The 19,586-nt window shown below is 35.9% G+C and overlaps 2 protein-coding genes across 5 annotated transcripts in view; one reads left to right on the forward strand and one right to left on the reverse strand.

The window, feature by feature from the left end:
• The window catches only part of LOC144965356 (uncharacterized), a 46,602-nt gene extending 42,790 nt beyond the window's left edge, over positions 1 to 3,812 (forward strand). Inside the window, exon 2 of the mRNA XM_078900607.1 lies at positions 3,779 to 3,812. The gene's annotated coding sequence lies outside the window, so the exon portion shown is untranslated. The remainder of the gene's footprint in view (positions 1 to 3,778) is intronic.
• A 5,858-nt stretch (positions 3,813 to 9,670) lies between these two features.
• The window catches only part of LOC144965357 (uncharacterized), a 168,835-nt gene continuing 158,919 nt past the window's right edge, over positions 9,671 to 19,586 (reverse strand). For all 4 annotated transcript variants that reach the window (XM_078900608.1, XM_078900611.1, XM_078900609.1 and 1 more), the window contains 5 exons: positions 19,137 to 19,283; positions 18,395 to 18,505; positions 17,373 to 17,474; positions 16,725 to 17,032; positions 9,671 to 15,548 (listed from right to left, as the gene is read on the reverse strand). In XM_078900608.1, coding sequence (XP_078756734.1) covers positions 13,028 to 15,548; positions 16,725 to 17,032; positions 17,373 to 17,474; positions 18,395 to 18,505; positions 19,137 to 19,283 — 3,189 coding nt within the window. In that variant the 3' untranslated portion in view covers positions 9,671 to 13,027. The remainder of the gene's footprint in view (positions 15,549 to 16,724; positions 17,033 to 17,372; positions 17,475 to 18,394; positions 18,506 to 19,136; positions 19,284 to 19,586) is intronic.

The raw sequence follows: 19,586 nt of genomic DNA on the forward strand, positions 1-19,586 counted from the left end.
AATAGTTTGCCATAATTTGACATTGTAAAGAAATTACTAATGGGGGGAATTATGTGCTAAAGCAATTTTACATATAATGACGATAAGGCATCTGGATGGGGATCCTGACCTCCCAAAGTGGGCAGGGGGGTACATACTGTGTCTTCTATCCCCTTATATCTGTTTTCCAACATGCTTTCTGTCTTTATCTTGGAATGAGATTACTTGGTTTTGTCCTGGCCAGAGGCCTAGCTGGGAGGGAAACAGTCAAATGGAGATGATATTTCTTTCCTTGTAAATCATCTCTCTGTTATGGATTATATTTGTTATTTTGAATATATAATGTAAGCATTTGAGTTTATTCCTCTTTGTTGGATTTTGTGCTTTGTCCAGATGAGGTGATCTCAAACTTAAGTACATTGGCGGTATGCTCTTGGAATCTACATCTGATCCCTATTTGTTCCCAGTTCCCCTATGTCTTACTTTTGCTTGGGTGCTTTAATTGTAATTCTAGAATTGTTTACTTTCCCATTTTCTTCCTTTTTACAGGCGCTGATATAACCTAAATGTGTTGCAAGTGCCATAAAACCCTTAAAAACAAACAAAACAATGATAAGGCATGCATGCCATTAGTCATAAACCCTATAGGATTTCCATTTGATGATTTTTTTCAATTAATTAATTAATTTTGTTTTGTTTTGTTTTGTTCTTTCAACGTGAGGCCATGTGAATTAATCTTGAATTAATTTTGTTGGCAGATGCTTGGCAGGATTACTTGCATGGCCTTTTTAAAGCTGTTCTCATCAGGATGGGTTGTTTTGCCCTGGCCATTGCTGGATTGCATTTCTTGGATAGAGGCAGTCAGATGTCCATGTGCAAATTTTCTGTGAGAGAAAATTTTTTAAAAATGTGTTGTGGAAATCATCTGTCTTCCTATCCATAGTGGATATGTCTTCTGGCTGGGTACATAGTTCACTACGCTTTAGTCCTACTCTGAGTTATTCTTCACTTTTCCTTTGGTGCCTGTGACTCAACATAGTTGCAGGCACTGAACTTGAAATCCATCTGTCATGTTTGAGGAAACCTATCACCTTGTTTATGTTTTTACATGACCTTAAAATCCACAATTCCCATTACACTCCAAAATCAAACCGTACATCTGGGTGGGGTTCCCTACCTCCCAAAGTGGGCAAGGAGGTACTTTCTGTGTATTCTACTTCTATCCCCCTGTACCTGTTTTCCAACATGCTTTCTGTCTTTGTCTTGAAATGAGATTACTCGGTTTTGTCCTGGTCCTGGCTAGAGTCCTAGCTGGGAGGGAAACAGTCAAATGCATAGTTTTTGTTTTGGGAGATGATATTTTTTTTCCTTGTAAATCATCTCTCTGTTATGTATTATTATATTTGTTATTTTGAATGTATAATGCAAGCATATGAGTGTGTTCCTCTTTGTTGGATCTTGTGCTTGTATCCGGATGAGACGTATAGGTGATCTCAAACTGAGTACATTGGTGGTATGCTCTTGGAATCTACATCTGATCCCTATTTGTTCCCAGTTCCCCTTTGTCTTACTTTCTCTTGTGTGCTCTATTTGTAATTCTAGAACTTTTTACTATCCCATTTTCTTCCTTTTTAATGGCACTGATATAACCTAAATGTGTTGCAAGCGCCACTGATATAACCTAAATGTGTTGCAAGCGCCGTAAAACCGACAACAAACAAACCGTACACTGAGATATATTGAGACTGAATATTTTATAAATGGAGACGTGGATTTATCTGTCATTTTGCTTGAATTACCTGTTTTATAATAATAATAATAATTATTATTATTATTATTATTATTATTATTATTATTATTACTTAATTATGATCGTTTTTATTATTATTATTATTATTATTATTATTATTATTATTATTTGGTTTGATCTCATGATATTATCTCAAGGCAATAGTATTTTTTATCCATTTTGTATTTTGGGTATGTATTTATACCACTTAGCCATTATGATAGGCAGTGTAGAATTCCGGAATGATTTGAGATAGGGATGAGGATGATCTTCTATTTTGGCACAGAATCTGTGCTTGTGTATGGGTGGGATTCCACAGATAGGAATCTCTGTTTGCTGTTTGCATAATATAATAACCTTATTTGGGGAAGGCGTTTGAAATAATTGAGGACAAACCGCAAATAAACTATTACTATCTAAGGGATTAATGATTCATGTGAGTGAACATAATTCACAAATCTCACAATTCATGAAGAATACTGGGTAATGTAAATGTTGCTGCTCGAAGCTCGAAGAAATAAATAACTATAACAACAATGAAATTAAATGTAAGCTTCAATTTAAGTACGAAAACAGATAGAATGGATGTTTTGGGTTCCCCCTTTATCAACAAACAGGATGAATGAAACACTACAGATGGAATTCATGGAAAACAATGAGCCACATCACTGAGATTACAGTCTCAGATGTGTTGACATTTTGTAATTATTACCTAATCATTAATCAAGGAATTGAAGCAATCACTCAAAACAAAACAATCCCATTATCTTGTCTTTAACAGGCGTAGATATTATCCCAAAATAGTTCCAGGTGCTGTAAATCTTAAAACAAGCACCAAACTACTCATCTTTATCATAGTTAAATGCTATAAAGTTGTGTGCATGTGTCATTTAGTAAAGTTGTTGTTACATGGTGAGAATACATGTCTTAACTTAGACAGTGAATACATGAACAACAATATTATTTTAGCTCTGGTCTTTCCATTTGATATTATGTCTTCACAAGTTCATTTGATAGATTGCCTGTTTCAGACGTTCACATTTGATTTACGATGTGTAATTCCTTTCACATTGGTGATGTTGGCGTTGATAATGGAGAAATAAATTATCACATGTCCACAAAATGACCAAATGTTTCACTTTCCTTACTTTACGGTTGAGTGTTGACTAGTGCTACGTATATGGCTAGGTCGGTATCAATGAAATTGTTTTTTTTTTTTTTTTGACCTGGGAGATTCATTTTTGTTGTTTCTTCTATCCTTCTTTATCGTTTGTCCCCTTCGTGCAGCTCTTTGCTATTGTAGACCAATGCATGTTGCCATTGCTTTGACTAGGACACATAGCCAAGATGGAAGCAGTTGTTGGATATTTCTTTTCTTTGGGAAGGGGGGGGGGGGGGGGGGGGGGGGGGGGGGGGGGGGAATAATGTGATTCTTAGTTATTAATTCAATAATTTGAGTGTATCCTTGGTTGTTTCAAAATAAGCATTATTTTTTTTAAAACTTAAAAATGGAGAGGTGATTTACAAGGAAAAATATTATCTCTCACCAACATAAATCCAAATGACAGTTTTCTTCTTAGCAATCGTCCCAGGCGAAATGTTTATTTTTTGTTTGCACTATTAGGTCATTGCAGTAAAAAAAAAGCTGATACAGAGGAATAGTTTTACATCTGAACTTAAAAGCTCAAAAGAAAAGGTAGATAAAGGAGCTGGTTCACATTAGAACAAAAGATTCCACGAGCAATCCACCAATGTGCCGATTTTGACATTACCAAAAAGTCCCATACAGGCACAAGCAAAGAATGCCGCCGTGCCATGAAGGATATACTCAAAGAACTACAAGGCACAATAAATGAAAAAAAAAATAAATTTAATAGTACACAGATTTACAGAAGAAAAGAAACAAACATCACCTCTTAAAAAAGGTACTATACATTTGACTGTCTCCCTGTTTGTTTTAAAGGGTTTTACGGCGCATGCAACACATTTAGGTCATATCAGCTCCAGTAGGCGGGTGGTTGGATGGGAGCATCACCCTTGAATCGTATACCTATGATGTTCGCATGGATGTACGATCCGATAGTGATGTCGTTTCTTCTTCTCTTTACTAGCCTATCCTGCTTCTTTGGTTTGTGATTGTATTTTTGACAGGGGATATTTTTTTTTCTGTAAATCTTCTGCCTGTTTGTCCTTGGTTATTTATAATTTAGCTTATGATATCTTTAGGTTATGATTTTGATTTACATTTGTACTATTTTTGTTAGATTGCTTGTTTTTTTGTTTCAGCGGTCTCTCATATAACCTCAATTGTGTTGGAAGAGACCTAAAGCAACAAACAAACAGCTCCAGTAGAAAGGAAGAAAATGGGATACTAAAAAGTTCTAGAATTACAATAAAGTACCCAAGACAAAGGGGGATTAGCTCAAACAGGTCCCTGCTAAGAGTAACACACTCAAATGTTTACAAAAATAGTACAATGATATACCAAAAAAAATATCATCTCCCAAAACCCTAACTATACATTTGACTGTTTTCCTCCCAGCCAGGGTATCCGGGCAGGGCCAGGACAAAACCAAGTAATCTCATTCCAAGACAAAGATGGAAAACATATAAGGGGATAGAGGACACAGTAAGTGCCTCTCTGCCCACTATGGGAGGTCAGGTACCCACCCAGACCGTCTCGTCAGCTTAGGATTCCCATCAAGACCAGGAAGATAACCCGAGCAATCTCAACCCAGAACAAAAAGACAGCAAAATGGGAAAACTGATATGGGGGATAAAAAACACAGCAAGTGACCTCCTGCCCACCATGGGAGGTCAGAAGACCCCACCCAGCCAGGCGAAATCAAATGGTACAAGGGCAAAAGGGCAAATAGAAAGTAAATGTGATGTGTGGCTGATAAAAACGAGTTGTTTAAAAAAAATATTGAGCAATATCCACCAAACGTGCTCAAAGTGCTTTACAAAGGATAGAAGAGAAAAGGAGGGTCACCATATATTATGTACTAATTGACTCAGCTCGTTGGGGAAACAAGAGGATGTCGGTGACAAAAACAGAAGCGACAAACACATTTTTAGTATAATCAATGACATTTTGTTTATTATCAAATGCATCATCACAAACAGAATATTCTAGATCATGTATTCTAAACGCAGCTTTATCTGATTAATAAAAATCAAACAAATAAAGAAGATTACTTCTATGTAAAAACACATTTTAGATCTGCAATAATAATAATAATATAATAATGATGATGATGATGGTAAAAATATTAATAATAATGAATAGCAACAACAATAAATTCCTCATCAAACTAGCGTTCGACGGGAAAATAAACAACAAAATTTGTAAATACATATTAGTTTCCACATCATCACACAAACGCATTCGTAAGTTGGGACATGAATATATTACTATTATTTGTTCATTTTTGTTGTATTTAAAGTCTAAGTTAATAAACTTAACTTTATTAGCTCTCCTTATTCCCAGCCTTAATTAAAACAATGAATATCTTTGGACATGACTAAGACTAAGACCCAATAATTGCTTGATTAGAAAAAAAAAAGTTTTTGGTGCTTCATTACTTTAAGTTAAGCTTTTAACTTATATCAGCACCAGTAAACGATGTTAGGAAATTAAAAACAGATTATTGATGTAAAGATTATTTCAAACACCCAGAAAGAAAGGCTAATACTAATGGGACTAATTAAAACAGTGCAAAATGCTATCTATCCATGGGTCTCAACATAATGCTAGAATGTGACATCCGGGCTCAAATATCACATTCCTCCGAAAAGATAGGAAATGAATAACAACATACACATCATTCAATTAAGAGATGTTATAATTAGTTATACAAGTAAAAACGATTAATGCACATAAAAAGAAGAAGAAAAACTCAATTACTCACTCAAAGGAACATGTATCTGTCTATCATTAACTAGTATAAGTCAGGCCTATACCTTGGCAGAGGCAGAACCATGACAAAACAAAATTAGCAACAAGGACAGAATGACACGAAAAGAGACGATTGACGAGACTCTATGACTCGACTGTTGACTGCTTCAACCCAGAATAGATAATCAAGTGCCTTCACGCATCCCCTATCAGGAGCATTGAAAATGCAATTTAAACCTACATGTAATAAACACATATCCCATCTTTACTTTTCGTAACAAATCATTTATATTATACACGATAATCAGATAACTTATTATTTTTGTTCACGATTAACTTAACTTGTATGAAATTATTGAAAGGGTAGGGAGAAGTATCCGCAATTGTGTTGAATTCAAAATGTAATAATGCATACTATTTTTATAAAATGGTGGATATAAATAAGATACAATTTTTATAGGAAGAAGCTTCATTCGAGTTTTTAAAACCCATCTATCAGCGGTTATGAAATTCATAAAAACACGCCTCACATGCGCTCTGAGGCATTTGTCCTTTGAAAGAAAATGCTATTTCTCCTGTTATTCAAGACAACAAAAAAGTCGTCCTTCACAAAACTATTAAATGCATGTCATCCAAATAAAAATTTTGTCAATCTTATTCAGGTACAGTATATATATCTTGCAAAATGGATAATAACATATAATTATTGAAGATGGTTTGGTACACGATATCACAAATTAATAGTACAAAACGTTTTCAGATAGAAGAGGGCATTTGAGTAAGGTGAAAAATACCAAGATTCAACCGTCTTGATCTCATTGATTAAAAAATAAAATAACAATAAATAATTCAACACCAAAATGAAATGTGTGCATGAGAGAGAGAGAGAGAGAGAGAGAGAGAGAGAAAGAGAGAGAGAGAGAGGGGGGGGGGTAAGTTTTAAAGAAGTTTTCAGTGGTTTAACTGCACTCGCAACACTTCAATATCATTCCAATCCAGTAAAAAGGAATACGTTAAGGGAAAAGTTAAAGATCTGAAGTTAAAAGCACCGAAAGACAACAAAGAGGACTGGGTCAAATGGAGAACAGAAGAGTACCCGAGCAACCCATCAATATACCTATTTTAACATTACATTAAAAAGTCCAATCTAGGCACAAGCAAAGGATCCCGTTATGAAGGACACACTCAAATGTTGACAAAATGCCGGCACAAACCCCCCCCCCCCCCCCCCCCCCCCCCCCCCCAAAAAAAACAACAACAACAATACAGAACTTATAAAATATCATCTCTCAAAAATAGGAACTATACAGTTGATTTATTTCCTCTCAGCCAAGAATGCCCACAAGGACCAGGAAAAAAATCCCAAAAAACAAGCAATCCCTTTCTAGAACAAAAGAAGACAGTTAACATGGAAAGGGAAAACAGACATAAGGGGATAGAAGATACAACAAAAGTGACCCCTGCCCACTGTGGCAGATCAGAAGAAACCACCCGGAGAGAGAGAGAGAGAGAGAGAGAGAGAGAGAGAGAGAGAGAGAGAGGAGGGATGAGTATGAAGGGAGGGTGAGAGAGACATTCAGTAGATACTACACATGGAGACATGGAGAGTTTCGGATGTCTTCACATCAGATTGAGCGCTTATCTCATGGAAAAAGCTTGTCAAAATAGAACGCACATTTCTACAGGGCATTATGATGAAGGGAATCCTTTATCAGTTGGGCAATTCTCTGTAGTTAAAATTATAAAATCAACCATTGCCATTAATATGTGTATACAAAAGATAGGAACAGAAAGAAAAAAAAAAACAACAACATGAAATAACACAACCCAAATCTCCTCTCATCCAACGTGATAAGAATTAAAAATTGTGCTTTTCTTTATCTTAACAGGAATATGTGTACCTATTTGGTGTGCCTATTTTCTCCTCCCCCCCCCCCCCCCCCCCCAGAAAGAAAGTGATACCGTCACAAAAAAAACCCAACCTAATACCATATAACTATGGAGAGAAGAGGGGATTCTATAAAGTAACCCACATCATTCACTGCTGGCTATAAAAAGGTGCTGGTGGGAAAAATACGGATATAGTAGTGGTGAAGTGATTTATTAAAAAAAAAAAAAAAATTGAAGTATTATAATTATATGGCAGCTTTGATTTGTATGAATGACATAAGAATAAAGTTTAAGCATCAGATTTAAATGAATTTTTAAAAATAAAATAAAATTCATAAGCTCTTTTTTCAAAGAAAGTGCTGAATGAATTCAAAATTTAAAAAGAATAGGAGCAGAAACTGGTACAGAACTCGCTGGATTCTAGCATGCCGAATCCAAGCACATTCTGCATTATAGTACCCTTGAGCTGGGTGATCGATTTGATCTATATAATAAGTCCTACATCCCATGAGCATATGATTTTAGCATGTTCGGATTCTACTGTATTGGATTTTTTTTTTAATCTGGAGGATGATGATGATATAGAGCTAGAAAAGGCAGACATAAAAATACGAAGACAAAAATAATCAGGAACCTTGAAAGAAAGTGACTTTTTCCCAAATTTTTCAATGTCATAATTGAATGTAATGCATTCCTCATCTAATCTCTCAATGCTTTGTGGTCTATTTGTTTTGAAGATTTTCACGCCATTAGCGACAATCGATGGAAAATAGTAAATATCATGGCACTCAATGTTGAACTCTTTCAGAACAATATGAGAATTTTTAGTAAGGAATACTTTTTGTAATTTATTTAGTGACTTGAGCCCTGAGTGTTTTGTCCAGTTCATTCTATGGATGGAGTCTGATAGATTTCTTTAGATCTGGATGTTACGATAATTTGATACCAAATATGATTACGGGTAAAAAGGATGACAAGTTTGCCAGGATAACAGTTGGTCTATCTGAAGGAATACTTGTTTTTTAATTTAAAAAAAAAATGTTATTTCCTAAATGGTCGTATGGCATCTCCATTATATTCAGCCATTAAAACTCCAGTCATGAGATAAAAATCCAAGTCTCTTCACCAGGATTTAACCCCATGACCTTTTGATCCAGAGATGACTTACTAATATACAGTTACTCCTTATCAGTCAACGAATCTATTTTAAATTATACATCACTTTTCAACTTATATATCATATCGAACGTCTTGCCAATTTGTTGGTCTTTACAACTGTTACACAGCTCTACTTGACCATGTGGCCATCAGCAGATTTCCATATTAAAAAAAAAAAAGTGTCTTTAGAATATGAATAAACTTTTCATCAGCAGCAGGAAATTAAAATAAAATCTACCAAATAAAACCTTCCAAAAAAATAGAGGCAAGATGAATGATTGAATGCGACATTAAAAATGTCACCTGACTATCTGAGGCACTCTGGTTCAATCCCTATTTTTCGAAATCTGCCCATTTCTCTTTCTTGACCACAACCATTACTATTAGACCCTGCTTGCACGAGGTCATGACAACATGGCTGGGTCGTATTGACATTTGAGGAGGTGGGAGGTGACTTACAAAATAAAAACCTGCCAAGCCCCATTTTCATCATTTGCAGAAAAATAAATTTTCTGTAACTTATTTAGTGACATGTAGAGGAAAATACTTCAATTGTGCTCTTTGCCCTGCGTGTTTTGAAACTTTTGTCAAGTTCATTCTATGGTGTTCAATAGAATTCTTTCCAGCTGGATGTTACTGACAGGGTATGAAAATCACCTCATCATTGAATCCACGTATAACACTGGAACACGCCCTTGAGGTATGCTCAAATGATGGCATCGGCTTTGATCCGAGACAAAATGCTATTCAAAATTCTTAATAAATTAGAAAAAAAAAACAAGACATAAACAACCCCCCCCCCCCTCCAATAAAAACAAAAAACAAACAAACCTGTGAGTTGAAAAATAAAAACAACTAATAAATAACAACGTCTAGAAATAACGGATTTCATCTTTCTCCCCATTTTGTTCTTCTTAAGAAAGAAGAAAAAAATTCAAAACATAAAAAAGAATGGATTTCATGATGAACTGGGAAAGACCACTTTTAATTACGGAAATAAAGTACAAATTATATTTATCTGGACCTACTTACAGATATTACTATTTTTTCACCATTACGCTGAATACAGAGGTGGATTGGATAACTAATAGTGCATATGAAATATTTTTAGAGAATGCAAGGACAAGTAAAATGATCATAATAATATGACATGTTCACGTTTAAGTTATATTTTCCAAATGCAAAAGCCAGCGCCTCTGGTAAAACAACATGAAATTTCAGCAATATTGCACAATTAAATGATAATAACAATAATAATAATAAAAAAAAGATTACATCCAAAACAAAGTACTGCTTGACTAGTTCAATAAAAAGGTTGTTACAGTTGTAGTGCGTAAAACTCAAATTAATACTGGTAACAAAACGAAAAAAATTGTGAAACTCTTTCCAATTGTTTGATTTGTATTGTAGTGATGTTGTTTTGCTTCTATTGCACGAGAGCATAGCATAATTTTTACTCTTTTTGATATCTTTTACAATATTCACAGGTGGGAATTAATTTTAAGCTAAAATGGAAAAAAGTAGTCCTTGGAGCCGGAGTTAATCCCAGTTTCTAAAGCATGAAATGGACAATAGTAATTGCTTGCTACCTTTTCGATAGGACGCTAGACTATTGCAAAGTACTCTCTGCAAGATCAAACAGACCCAGATACCCAGGGCGGACAGAGGGCCGGATAAAAATCTTAACTTCACCCTGGATCGATTTCGGTCCCTTGTTGTGTGATGCAAGGGCTCTACCAACCGAGTTATTGGGACCCCTCAAGCTAAAATGGTGAATAAAATGGAACAAAATAAATTGTGAATTTGGAGACCTGACTGTAACAAAAATATAATTAAAATGTGATTATTGGATTTCAAATAAAGCTGTTGCAAATCATTAGGGCTCAGATCCTGATCTACTTGCCAAATCAAAGACTTGATTATGACATCACTAATAATTATAGGGTATTTTGAACTTTTATTTTTATTTTCATGAAAATTTATTTTCTCTACATTGATCAACAGATGATAAAAGGAAAAAAAAAGAAGATAAAAATGAATCAAATAAATAAGATGATACATAAATAAATTTAGAAAAATAAATAAATTTATTTATATGAATTTTGAGTCCCATTTTATGAGGTACTTTAAAATAGCAAGAACTTCCAACCTATAAACATTTCTTTAAATTTTAAAGCAAGAGCCTACAATTCATAAAATTTGTGATGATAAGTAAGAGATAAAAAACCATATTGGAACAGAGATGTAAAAAGTAATAAACAAAAATGAATAAAAAAGTTTTAAAAATAAGGAAATAAAGAACAAAATAACAAAATGTGTGACAAAAATGTGAATGCATTTGTATTTTGTTCTTTTTTGAAGTTGTTAAATTCATTTTTGTTCATTACTTTTTACAGTCCACAGCTTCTAGCAGCTTAAGTATCACTGGGACGGAGATGAGATGTTTAGCAATATGGCACTGCTTCAGCTCAATTGAAAAATAAAACTTTGAAGAAAAAATATAAATTATTACACATTGTCAACTAATAAATGGACATCTACTAATGAGCTTTTTGCTGCAATGCTTGATTTCCTTTTACTTTCTAACAAAACTGCATCTTAAAATTTAGCTCATTCCTTCAAAAAATAATATTAGTAACTTTCATTTAACTCATGAGAGAAAAGAATCAATGAAGAATTTCATAAAATGAAAAGGTATCGAGAGACAGAGATGGGAGGAGAAAGATAACTCAATTTTGTTTTGGGGTTATTTCAATGAAATCGATGATGTTGTATAGTGATGATGATGATGACTATGATAATAACGACGTTGATTAAGTTGAAGAGGACAATGAAAAGGATCAAAATGATCCTAACAAAGTTTGATATTAAACTTAGAAGATGATATCCAATAAATATACATAAGTGCTGTAGTTGTACGTCGAAAATTATTTTTAAAAACATCATCCTCGATAAAATTATGTTATTTACACAATACACTCGACCTGTTTTGAAAATACTAAAATTTACAAAATTTCGTACGATATTGTCTGTTCTATGGTTGATAACAATAACAATTACAAATGAATTATACTGAAGAATATTGAATATCAAATACAAGTTTGCAAAAATGGCAAAAAAATAATAAAGCTTGTACAAATACTGACTGAAAGAGTTGGTAAATCGGAGTGGGGTGTGGGGAATACAAGTAGGAGTAGGAGAGGTGGCATTGTCTTGAGAATTTATGAGATAGGGAATAATTTGCAGGAAAGATATAATAATTCTCTAAATGAACACAATCTGGGAATACATCCATTTGTTGCTTTTCTTTTAAAATTTTGGTCACAAAACCATCCATCATAATTATGACAAGTTCTTTGATTTACATTGAAGATAAGTAATGATCAGTTTATATTATGTCTTATTGGTCAATGGATTTGAAATAATATATCACTGAATCTCATAAGCTGTTTATATCTTTATCAAATTCAGCACAGAACCAAAGACGATCTTCAACGAATGATCACGAAATTCAAGGTGTTCAACATAATGTCATGATCCAACTTAAAATTTCCTTCATCCAGATTTATCTCCTCTTTACATTTACCACAACATTCTTTACACAGACTTCAAGCCACCAAGTATAACACTGTGAATTCGGCCAGTTTCTTACATTTCAATAATCACCACCAAAGTCCTCTATATAAAACTCTTTGTTGTTCTAGCTAAATTATAGCATAGCATCATTCATTCACTTTAAGCCAGGATGGGATAAATAAAATGATGCTATAACTGCTTGTATACAATACTAGATGAAAATGAATGAAATTAAGCAGTAAATATAACTTCTTAACTGGAGAAAGTCATTTCATATTCAAAGTATCATTGGAGAAAAGAGTTTTTCAATGTTTTATTCAACTCGTCAGTTGATATTACGATAATACAAAACTCCACATTCAATCCTCACATCCAGGCATGCCTTTATCATATTATTTCCAACACAGGCTTATAAACTATTCAATATTATATAATCCCATTTAATATCGTGGAGCTTCACTGCTATTAGGCAAATGGAGCTAGAATTAATATCCTTTTCTATAATATAAAAAGAATGACAAGTAGTTTAGTACCCTCAAAAGGTCAAAACTGTGTTGGGAGAATTTTATTTTCCACTTGTTCTTAAATAAGACACAGCTCACCAATCACTAAGCGGTGGACAAGGATGACAAGTAAAATAAATTCCAATGAAGCACAAAATCAAATAAGATTTGTTTGTCTGTGAGTCAGGTGCATATCAACAAAGCGCTATGTACATTATAGACATAATTCTAAAGTTACTGACTAGAAAGTTGGGTTTCTTTGGATCTTTTTGGCAGTGGTGGAGGTGGTTTGACTTTCTTACCAGACCCAGCAGTCCGTGATAGATCTGAATCATTTGGGTTTGGTTGTGAGTTAGAAAGTCCTGAGAGTAATTCAGGGGGCGGGGGTGGCAAATCATTGATGTCCATCATTCCATCATAATTTTCATAGATTGGATCTTGAATTACAACAGCGGAGGATGGGGTGGTGATGGAAGAAGATGACGATGACCCATTGAGAATTGGGCATGGAGATGATTGGTCTGACACTGATGGGGATTGAGGAGTGGGGGTTGATGGTGTTGACGGATTGTCTCGGGTCATGCTAGTAGATAGGCGAGTATTTTCACTACGTTTAGGTGGGGGTGGAGGAGGTGCACGTTTGTCATTGCCACCTCCACTTCCTGCAGATGCTGATCTACGATGTTGATGCACTGTTGTTGACGACGGTGATGAGGATGATGGTGATGAAGGTGATGGTGGTATCGATGATGAAGATGATAGTGGACAGTGCGGAAGGGGCCCGTTGATGTTCTTTCTCTCATTACTGTTAATACTATTTTTGTTATCTTTAGAACTGTATCCACTTTCTAAATTCTTTTTTGGTTGTTTAGCCAATTCTGAGAGGAAGGGAAGAGACGTTGATTGGTGGCAAGAGTTATGGGAGTCTTCGCCGCTGGTTTGTCCAGGTAAACAAGAAGATGAAGATGTGGATGAGGGTGACTTCCCCCCAACTTTTGGCTTGGTCTGAGTTGTGGAAGAACTTGGATTCTTGATATTGCTAGCATTGTTGGCAGCATTTGAACTGTTTGCATTGTTCGAGGTAATTTGTTGGTGTGCATTTTTCAGTGCAGCGTATGCTGAGGATGGTGGCGGCGTTGTTTTAGGAAGAGTTGGAGGTGGTGGTAGCTTTGGAGTGATGGGGGCCATTGGAGGAGGGATAGGGACATGGAGAGGAGATCCAGATGTTGATGAACACGTCGATTCATTACTTACTAATCTTAGAGGTGGAGGTGGAGGAGGATGCTTTGGAGCTGCTGAAGATGATGTTGGTAATAGAGGGGGTTGTTGTTGTTGCTGTTGAACTGGTGGCGTGGAGGGTTGAGAGTTGCTGTTGCTGCTGCTGTTGTTGTTTTGAGGTTTAGGTAAAGTTGGTGGAGGAGAAGATTTAGCTGTGTGATTCTGAGACAACATAGCGACATTTGATTTTGTAAGAGTGTTTTGATTTCCGCTACATGATGGGGATTGGGATCGGCTTCGTTGGCCGCCCCTCTCATTACGGTTTGAAACTAATGGTAATGAAGATGGTTGTGATGTTGGCGGTGGAGGAGGTGGTACTTGCATAGTTTTTACACGATTTGATGATGATGATGATATTGAGGATGAAGATGGGTGTGGTTGTTGGGAAGAAAGATTCTGTGGTGGTGGTGGTGGGAGTGGTGGGGATGATTCGTGCTGTTGATAATGATTTTGATGGGTAGGAGGTGGAGGTGGAAAAGTTTGTTCTCCTATAGATGGAGGAAGAGGAGGAGGAAGTGAATTTGTATCATCACCGTCGTCGTCATCATTAACCACTCCTGTTCCACGAAATTGAGGAGGTGGAAGTATAGTCGAATTTACATTACTGCTCCCTGTGGCAGCTGTTGACATTTGAGATTTCTTGGATGAAGGAGTCCTTATTTGGTTGTAAATGGGTTCTAATGGCTGACCTTGACCCTGGTCTATGCCAGAGTCCCTAATTCCACCAGCTGTGGCAGCGGAGTCAGGTTTAGGTGTGGATGCGTAGACAGTGGAGTAGAGAGGATTACTATCATAGAGAGGATCATGAGCTGTTGAATTCGTGTCTGCCATTCCACCAAGCATATATGCAGATACTGATGGCTCACTTTTCCTTCTGACGTGTTGTTGATAATGGTGACTTCCTGCAGATGAACTAGATGACGCAGCCCCTGCGCTGCCATGTTTTGTGATAGCTTGGTATGTACCATCAAGCGAATGTTGCTTTAGATGTGGGGAGAGAGGACTTCCTCTGTGCGACTGAGATAGTCTAGAATTCTGCTCTAAGCCAGATAAGCCAGTGCCTGACCCTCGCCTCTCCTGCATGGAAGCTCTACGTTTATCTGTCCGAGAGAAAGCTGATGATGATGATCGGGTGGCATGCGGTGTCTCAGCATAAATTGCTTCAGGAGTTTCATCCACAGAAACGTTACACATATCTGCTAATTGTCTAGTCGTTTCAGTGGTTAACGGCAATTTTGGTCGCATCTTTCCCCGCAAGCTACTCCCTGGTCGATTTTCTCCACTTGAGTTGGAATCTTCACTGGAATCGGTGGAGGCGCTGATGATGGAATCTCGATGCTTGACGACCTGTTGCTCGCTGGAATCACCATTAATGATGCTGTGTGTGGCGCTAAATGACACACGCTTGACAGGTGTCTTGTGACCAGATTCAGATGTACTTGAACTTACCGAAGAACTGACAGATCCACTGAGTGACCTAAGGGGTAGAGATAAAAAGTAAGATTCATTAAATTCATTTAAAATGATTCTTTTGTCAACTATCAATATTTATAATGAAAGAAGAATTATCTATTCCAATCCATACATTGTTTTCTTCACATCCTCCATTTTTATATATATATATTATATTAATTAATTCAGTCACTAATTCTTCATCACCATCTTCATAATCTAACTTCATTACAAAAAGAGAATTATCATTGACTAGAATAAGCAATAAAATATGATACTTTCTTAATGGTAATAATGGCAGTTGCAGTAGACTTTAAAAAGCCTCAAGAGTTTAAAACTACTGTGTAAGTTGTTATTTTTTTTATTACTGGAGTGTACTTACAGAAAACAATGAGAAAAAGAAGTCTATAAAATAAAAAAGAGGACCATTTAAAATGTTAAAACCCAAATGCCTAGTTTGCATTTCATTGACATAAGTCGAACCTATTTGTATTTAAGCAAATTAAATTAAAGCTCATATCAAATCTTGTAAAAACTGAGCCATGTATTGATATCAATACACAATATCGACCATTGAAATCAGAAAGGGAGGGGGTGGGAGAAGGGAGCTAAAACACAAATACCTGACCATAAGAATATGTCAAATAATTACTTATCCATGCATAAATAGATTGAATAGTTAATCAAAACCTCTTTTTATAAAAGGCTGGGGTTGTACAGAAGGCCAGGAAAACAGTGTATAAAATATGCCCTGTTACAGCTAAAAGATAAAACCATTAATAAATGCCTATGGCATTTTAATAGATCATTCTACCCTCTTTCTATTTTAGAGTCATATTTTTTAACTTAATCCTTCTACTGTTGAGATTCAATACTTGTAAGTCAGAACTAGGTTCAATAGTGTATTTATCGAGCATGTTTATTGAACAATCTAACACAAATTCAGCAACAGAATGCCAACTTACTTGGATCAGATTCATATCTACGATCAAATCAATATCTTTAAAAAGACAAATCAGCAAACAGTGATTTATTAATTAAAAAATGATTAATCAAATGAAGATCATAGTCAATAAACAGGAGGTGGAAAAAAGCCCCCCCCCCCCCCCACCCCTCTCTCTCTCTCTCTCTCTCTCTGTGACACCCCCCCTCCCCCCACCCCCAAAATAAACAAACAAAACAAAAAAAAAATATTTCTTACTTTCCATCTGCGGCAACAACCCCAGAATCGCTAGATTTCCTGGGAGGGACTGCCATCACTTCAATACTCATCACCTCTCGGTGCCCTTCCCCTGAAGAACCTCGCACCAAGGACGGGTTGTGGACCTGAATCACAGAGTGGCGGGATGAATTTTCTGGCACTGACATGCGACTGTCATTGAGGTCAGCATGGTTCAGCATGACTGTCTGATCAGGGGAAGCAACCCCTTCAACTTCCTTCGGTCTTAAATCCCACAGAGAGATTTCATGGGTCAAGTGTTCATAGTTGTGAAGCATTTGTTTCCCCAGCTGTGGAAGGTATGAAAATTAATGTTATATTCTCAAGAGGAGGAGGAAAATAATGATAGCAGTGACGGTGGTGGTGGTCATGGTGTTGATAATGATTATGATGATGATAATGATGGTGGTGGTAGTGGTAGTGGTGATGATAATGATGATGATGATGATGATGATGATGATAATGATGGTGGTCATGATGATAATGGTGGTGGTGGTGGTGATGTTGATGATAATGATGATGCAAGAGCAGAGCCAAAATCTTGGACAAAGACATCGGGGGAAATTTTTATAACATCTTGCACATTAACCCTGATGAACAAAATCATTACATCATAAAGCAAATCCTTACCTTAACAGTACGTATTCCCATTATCCATTGTTCGAGGGCAGTTTTTGACTCAGCACAGAAGTAGCGGATGTATTTGGAAGTTTTCTTTTGGATTTGAGGATGCTGTGAATAAGACCATGATATTAGAGATATAATTTATGGAGAAATCCACAATTCATGAAATCAAATTGGTTATAATCTTGATTTTAACTTACGTCCTAAAACCATTAATGCAAGGATAAATGATAAGCAGATAATTTACCAAATGTGCCATCAAACATTTACAGCATAATGATGAACAAATGATACAATATTGTGCGGCTATGTGGTCTAGTGGTATGACACTCACTTTCCGGTCGGAAGGTCCTGGGTCCGAGATTAGCTCGGCGCATAGTTGAGTCCTTGGAGAAGGCTCTTTACTCACATTCTCTCACCGTAATCGGGTGTAAAATGAGTACCTGGCTGTTAACAGCGATGTCTCAATCCGAAAAAATTGTAACATCTCCTAATAGGTGTCATGTCCCGTCCTACATGTTAAATGTTGCTGTTGGCCAGGGACCCCTTGTAAAGCGCTTTGAGCACATTTAGTGGATATTGTGCTATATAAAAGCTCAATTTATTATACAATATAACCAATTTTTCACATCACTTTCTCTGAAATATATATATTTTTTTTCCCCCTAAAGACAAATGCATGAATTTATCCTGTTTTCTGTAGTCTGATGTGGACAGTGACAATTGATCTATTGGGAGTTTTGGAGATGAGTGAAATAACTGGCGTGTTCCACTTCATTTACATGCTCTTTAAATTGAGCAACTGGGTTCTGTTTGTATTAAAATGATTGAAAGTGGAGGCCAATAAAAATATGTTGTGCGTATAATGGGGACGAACCTGCTTCATGGTTACTTTAGACACTGAGATACAAGGCCCATGCCAAATATTTTAAAGACAAAAAAAAAATATTTATTTTTTTTTCACTTTTTTATTTAAGGCAGGAGAGGTAAGTGACTGATTCTTGGAGAAAAATTTGAAGCCTCTTTACCTTGAGAGCAAAACAAAAATCAGATGGTGCGTGGTACTTCTTTTTCCAGCCGAGTCCCTGGTAAACCTCCACAAATTCAAACTGGACGAGACAGACTAGATCTCGGGGATTCTGTGAAAGTTAAATAAAAATAGTTTTTGAAATAAATTTCTAGTGTATAAAATTTAACATAAGAGTTTGATTAAGAGCATTTTAATCCAGCCAATTATACTTTTTATCACTGTAACTTATCAACTGTTAATGATATTCTCGATAGTTCAGTTGATTTGGGATTAACCATAATTGAAGCAGTTAGAGCCCAAACATGGGGACATTTTAAATCTTTTTAAATGCCTGACGAGACACCATTCTGAGAAATTAATTATTATTAGTGCTGTGTTTTCAACTGAAACTCTTAAAGTTTGGTTTGGTCGTTTTTAGTAAGTCAGTGGTTTTTATTCTGCTTTTTTTTTGTGATGATAAAGAGGATGGTTGATCAGTGAAGAAAACAAATGGATTCAAGAATGGTGCAATCTGTTGACATGTGCTCTAGAAGTGTTCATTATTGGCCTGCCAAGCCCATGACTACATCGGATATACACAAATCCATATAACATTTTGAATTCTTAAAAATTACCAGGGCAAAATGTAAAACAAATGATTAAAATGAACAAAACACAATTATAGATCACTGTTTTGATTCAGTCCCGACAAGTTCCTTTTCTACAGTTTAGAGTCTTGACTGTCGACAAGATCTCCTTACCTTGCTTGCTTTTCCCTTGGGATTGTAATAAAGCCCTGACGCCCGCAGCACAAAAAAGAATTTCTTCCAGGCCTTTTTGCCATCAGACTTCAGGTACAGGGCTCCTTCCATAGGTGGTACACAAGCACTATTCGTGCCAAAAAATTCCTGGATGAATGAAATACAAAATATTTGAGTATCAACCTTAAAAATTGAAAAGCAGAAGAATAAAATGCTGATCTAAAAAAAAAAAGTGTGTATGAAATGGTGTCAGACAATTTGTCAAGAAGGACTGGATACTACTCATCCATTAATATCAAGGAAACAAATGCTTCGTCTCTCTTCTCTTCCCCCCCCCCTCCCCCCCCCCCTCCCCTTTAAATTAAAAAAAAAAAAGCTCAAGCTGTAGCTCTATTCACAAGGACCGTGTGAGAGCTTAGACCATGAACAACTTTTAAAGCAAAAGTATTC

The sequence above is a fragment of the Berghia stephanieae genome, chromosome 2, assembly GCF_034508935.2.
Source record: "Berghia stephanieae isolate SIO BIC M18660-M18661 chromosome 2, UCSD_Bste_1.3, whole genome shotgun sequence".
NCBI lineage: Eukaryota > Metazoa > Mollusca > Gastropoda > Nudibranchia > Aeolidiidae > Berghia > Berghia stephanieae.